Source organism: Carlito syrichta, unplaced genomic scaffold, assembly GCF_000164805.1.
Source record: "Carlito syrichta isolate Samal-C Ts95f unplaced genomic scaffold, Tarsius_syrichta-2.0.1 Scaffold303604, whole genome shotgun sequence".
NCBI classification, from domain to species: domain Eukaryota; kingdom Metazoa; phylum Chordata; class Mammalia; order Primates; family Tarsiidae; genus Carlito; species Carlito syrichta.
Window position 1 is genome coordinate 944980 of NW_007247700.1, and position 4402 is coordinate 949381.

The 4402-nt window shown below is 57.7% G+C and overlaps 3 protein-coding genes across 6 annotated transcripts in view; all 3 read left to right on the top strand.

Moving 5' to 3' along the window:
• IGSF9 (immunoglobulin superfamily member 9) overlaps nt 1-2610 on the top strand; it is a 17694-nt gene extending 15084 nt beyond the window's left edge. Inside the window, exons 15-18 of the mRNA XM_021712684.1 lie at nt 176-239; nt 370-1510; nt 1778-1905; nt 2131-2610. Coding sequence (XP_021568359.1) covers nt 176-239; nt 370-1510; nt 1778-1905; nt 2131-2312 — 1515 coding nt within the window. The 3' untranslated portion in view covers nt 2313-2610. The remainder of the gene's footprint in view (nt 1-175; nt 240-369; nt 1511-1777; nt 1906-2130) is intronic.
• A 1686-nt stretch (nt 2611-4296) lies between these two features.
• Nucleotides 4297-4402, top strand: part of TAGLN2 (transgelin 2) — a 12722-nt gene continuing 12616 nt past the window's right edge. The window contains exon 1 of one of the 4 annotated variants that reach the window (XM_008058726.1): nt 4297-4385. The gene's annotated coding sequence lies outside the window, so the exon portion shown is untranslated. The remainder of the gene's footprint in view (nt 4386-4402) is intronic. The other 3 variants (XR_002482004.1, XM_021712692.1, XM_021712691.1) reach the window with 3 other exon arrangements.
• The window catches only part of CFAP45 (cilia and flagella associated protein 45), a 54364-nt gene continuing 54293 nt past the window's right edge, over nt 4332-4402 (top strand). The window contains exon 1 of the mRNA XM_021712689.1: nt 4332-4385. The gene's annotated coding sequence lies outside the window, so the exon portion shown is untranslated. The remainder of the gene's footprint in view (nt 4386-4402) is intronic.

The following is a 4402-nucleotide window of genomic DNA, read 5'->3' on the forward strand; positions in this document are numbered from 1 at the left end:
AAGGTGGGCCCCTCCGGCTCCATCCCTGGGCCTGGGCACTTGAGCCCAGCCCCCTGGACGGGCCCCGCCCTTCTTGGAGGGCACAAGCCCTCCCACCTGCAGGGACAAGACCCGCTCCCCCCATGGTCCCTGTGCATTCCGTAGCCCTGTGTCCTCTTGTCTGCCCTTCTCCCAGCCAGCTGAGGTTGGGCGCCTAGTGTTGAGTGAGAAGGTCTGTGCCTGGGCCCGGGAGAAACTTGGTTTTTGCCTGTGTCACCCACCACCTGTTCTCACGTCCCTACAGATCCACCTCTTATATTCTCTCCGCCCAAGAAGTCAGCATCACAGTAAGTGCCTCTGCCTCCTTGGCTTCCTTCTGCCTTTCTTTAGGTGCCAATGTCCCCTGCTTCCTTTTCTGCCCCTTCAGGAGGGATGGGAGGGCCAGGAACAGAAGTTGGAGGGAGGCGAAAAGGGGCATGCAGAGGCCCCGGCCGGCGGCGGTCCCTACTGCCCAAGTCCTCTCTCCACCCCCTCCACCTTGTTGGTCCTCTCCTCGCTTGTTCTCCCTAGCTCTGCTCTGTTGTGCATCAAACCTCTCACGGCCTGACGCTGGCTCCTGGGAGGGGGACTGGCCCCCTACCACAGACCCTGATCTCCTGTCCTTCCCCAGCTCTGCTCCGGGCTCGGGCAGTCCTGACAGTGTGGCGAAGCTGAAGCTCCAGAGCTCCCCGGTCCCCAGCCTGCGCCAGAGTCTGCTCTGGGGGGAGCCTGCCGGATCCCCCAGTCCCCATCCGGATCCTCCAGCGAGCCGGGGACCTTTACCCCTGGAGCCCATTTGCCGGGGCCCAGATGGGCGCTTTGTGATGGGACCGACTGGGGGGGCCCCCCAAGAAAGGTCAGGCCCAGAGCAGGCAGGACCTCGGCCCCCAGCCCGGCCCTTGGCCCGGTCCTTTGACCGTAGCAGCAGCAGCCCCAGTGGGGCACCACGGCCCCTCTGCATTGAAGACATCAGTCCTGTGGGGCCCCCTCCAGCAGCCCCGCCCAGTCCCCTGCCTGGACCTGGACCCCTGCTCCAGTACCTAAGCCTACCCTTCTTTCGGGAGATGAATGTAGATGGAGACTGGCCATCTCTTGAGGATCCCAGGCCTGCCGTGCCCCCAGATTACATGGATACCCGGCCCTGCCCCCCCTCGTCTTTCCTTCGTCCCTCGGACTCTCCCCCGGCTCCCCCCAGAGCAGCACTTCCTGGGGCTGTGGTGGGGGCTGGGGCTGCCCCCGAGCCACCCTACACAGCCCTGGCTGATTGGACACTGAGGGAGCGACTGCTGCCGGGCCTCCTCCCTGCTGCCCCCCGGGGCAGCCTCACCAGCCAGAGCAGCGGGCGGGGCAGCGCCTCTTTCCTGCGGCCCCCCTCCACTGCCCCCTCTGCAGGAGGTAGCTACCTCAGCCCTGCTCCAGGAGACACCAGCAGCTGGGCCAGTGGCCCTGAGAGGTGGCTGCGGAGGGAGCATGTGGTGACGGTCAGCAAAAGGTGAGGGCAGTCCCTGCCCATCCCTGCCCTAGGTCCTGCCCTGTCGTCCCAGACCTTTTCCTTACCCTCCTCCTAATATCCTGCATCATCTCTGCTCCATTTTCATTTTGGGAACCTGATACCTTGTCTTCTTTTAGAAGCGTGTTCTGCAGTCCAAGGATTTCCAGGGGAAACCCATGGCCCAACCTGAGTTTGGGGAACTTGGGTTCAGACTTTCCCGAACATTCCCTATTCTTCCACCCGCACCATGTTTGTCCCTTTTAACAGGAGAAACACATCTGTGGATGAGAACTATGAATGGGACTCAGAATTCCCTGGGGACATGGAATTGCTGGACACTTTGCACCTGGGCTTGGCCAGCGCACGGCTCCGACCCGAAGCTGAGCCAGAGCTAGGTGTGTGAAGCCCTCCCGAAAGGGAGACACCCCTGGCTGCACCGCCCCTTGTTCCCTGCCATCTTAGGGGCTATTCCAGTCAGACTCTGCACCCAGGTTCCTCTGTCTTAGACTGTGCCTTGTTCCCTAGGCTTATCTGCACTGGAAGGCCCTGGGGCCTCGCATGGGAGTCCTTCACCTGGTGAACCTCAAGCCGCCTTCTCATGTCCTGCCCTCCTCTTGCAGGTGTGAAGACTCCAGTGGAGAGCTGTCTCCTGAGCACTGCCCACGCCTCTGGCCCTGAGGCCCGCTGCGCTGCCCTTCGGGAGGAATTCCTAGCCTTCCGCCGCCGCCGAGATGCCACCAGGGCGCGACTGCCAGCCTATCGACAACCAGTCCCCCACCCTGAACAGGCCACTCTGCTGTGAACACCCCTAATGTGAGGCTGGGAAGGGCATGTGGACCTGTGGAGGAGGCCTCCAACAAGACCTAGCTCCAGCCTCGGGCACTGGCCCTGCCCCTTTGGTGCTCAGGCGCAGACTTGATATGGGCTTGGGTGAGCTTGGTGTGGGATGTGTGTGCTGACCTCTAGGTGAGTCTGGAGATTGGAACCGGGATCTTAGGTATGCCCCTGTGTGTGTGTGTGTGTGTGTGTGTGTGTGTGTGTGGTGTTTTTGGTGTGAGTGAAGTTTTTTACAGGTGAATAAAGAAAGTCTGAAAAATGTTTCTATGTGTTATCTGTCTTTGAATCTGAGAGTGAGGTGGGAAAATCTTCTGGACCCTTAGGGAGGAGGAGAAACTTCTTGAATGAATGGGGGTACGTTCAACATTCATTCAAGAAGCACTTATTGAGTGCCTACTGAGGTCAGCTACTAAAGGCTAGACATTGAACTAGATGCTGAGAAAATACAAGGTTCATTAGACAAGACTTTGCCCTTGGGGAGTTCTTTCTAGTCACTGAAGCAGACAAGCAAAGAAATAGTTACAGTATGATGTGATAAGTTCTGTGATAAAGTTATGTGTGGGTTATTATGGTAGCACAAAGGAAGGAGTTCAGTTCAAGTCAACAAACATGATAATAGCATTCACTCAGGCACTGCTCTGAGCTCTGCGTGTACTGTGTAATTCTCCACAGTTCTGTGAGTTAGGCAGTACTGTTAGCTCTGTTTATAGACTCTGGAACAGAAGCAGAGTCACACAGTGGATAAGGGTTGGAGCAGGTGAGAAGCCAATCCAGGAACAGCCTTTGTAAAGGCACAGAGGAGTGAAAGTTCTTGATATTCAAGGACTGGAATACAGACATTCAAGGACTGGCTGGGACTCCCAAAGGGTGGACAGTTCAGCCAGACGGCTGCTGATGTTCTGGATCATCAGGCTCAAGGCAGACTGGTAAGAATTCCACTGATGGCTCTAATCAGGACTCCACACCAGGGGACCTCTGCTCAACAGAAGCCTGAAAGGGTGGGAGGTGTTCCTCCACTCCCCCACTCCCCTACTGTGCTGCCCGTCACCCTCAGAAACCAAAGAACCCCTGACAGTCGTCTCCACAGAGGCCTCCTGCTCTGATCCCTCCAGGATTTAAGAAGAGGTGCCAGGTCATATGAGAGGAGATGAAAGGGCGAGACAGGCACGGTGGCTCATGCCTGTAATTCCAACACTTTTGGGAGGCAGAGGTGAGAAGGTTGCCTGAGTCCAGGGGTCAGAAGCTAGCCTGGGCAACTTGGTAAGCCCTAGTCTCTACAATAAATAAAAGATTAGCTGAGTGTGGTGGTGCACACCTGTGGTTCCAGCTACTTGGAAGCCAGAGGTGGAAGGACCATCTGAGATGACCCTATGCCACTGCATTCCAGCTCCAGCCTGGGTGACAGAGTGAGACTCCTAGTCAAAAAAAAGAAAAGAAAAGAAAAAAGAAAGGGGTGAGAAATCAGGTCTGAAACCTGGGTCCCAACACTGACCACGGCCCTCGGGCCCTGGGCAGAGTGACCTCACTGTCAGTTCCTGCCCAGGCTTGAAGTAGGTGCTGAGTAAGACCACGTGGGGGTGCTGTCCTGGCCTGCAAGCCCCCTGTCCAGTCACACCCTAATCAGGGAGGGGGAAGGTCTTCCTGGGCCTTTGCCTACCTTGACAGCCTTTTTCAACTAGGAGGCTTCTTCCCACAGTCTTGAGCTAACTTTCTAGACAGAAAGTTTCCTGCAAGAGCTCACAAGTCTATGGGATCCTGGGTGGAGGTTGAGGTTCTCATGGGTGGAGACCACTGCAGCTGCCTACACTGGCCTAAACTCCCCTGATTCTTTAACCCCTGTTCTGGCCCACAGCCTCCCTCTTAATCATTCCTGTCGCCTTGTGCGCCACGGCGCCTTTAAACCTTCTCGGCCCTTGCCCCGCCCCTGGTCCGCCCCGTCCGAGGCGGGACCCTCCTGAAAACCCCCGGCCGGCCTGGGCGCAGCACTAGCCGCTGCAGCCCCTTCCTTGAGTGTGCCGCTCTCCAGCCCGCTTGAACGGTGAGCTGGGCGAGACC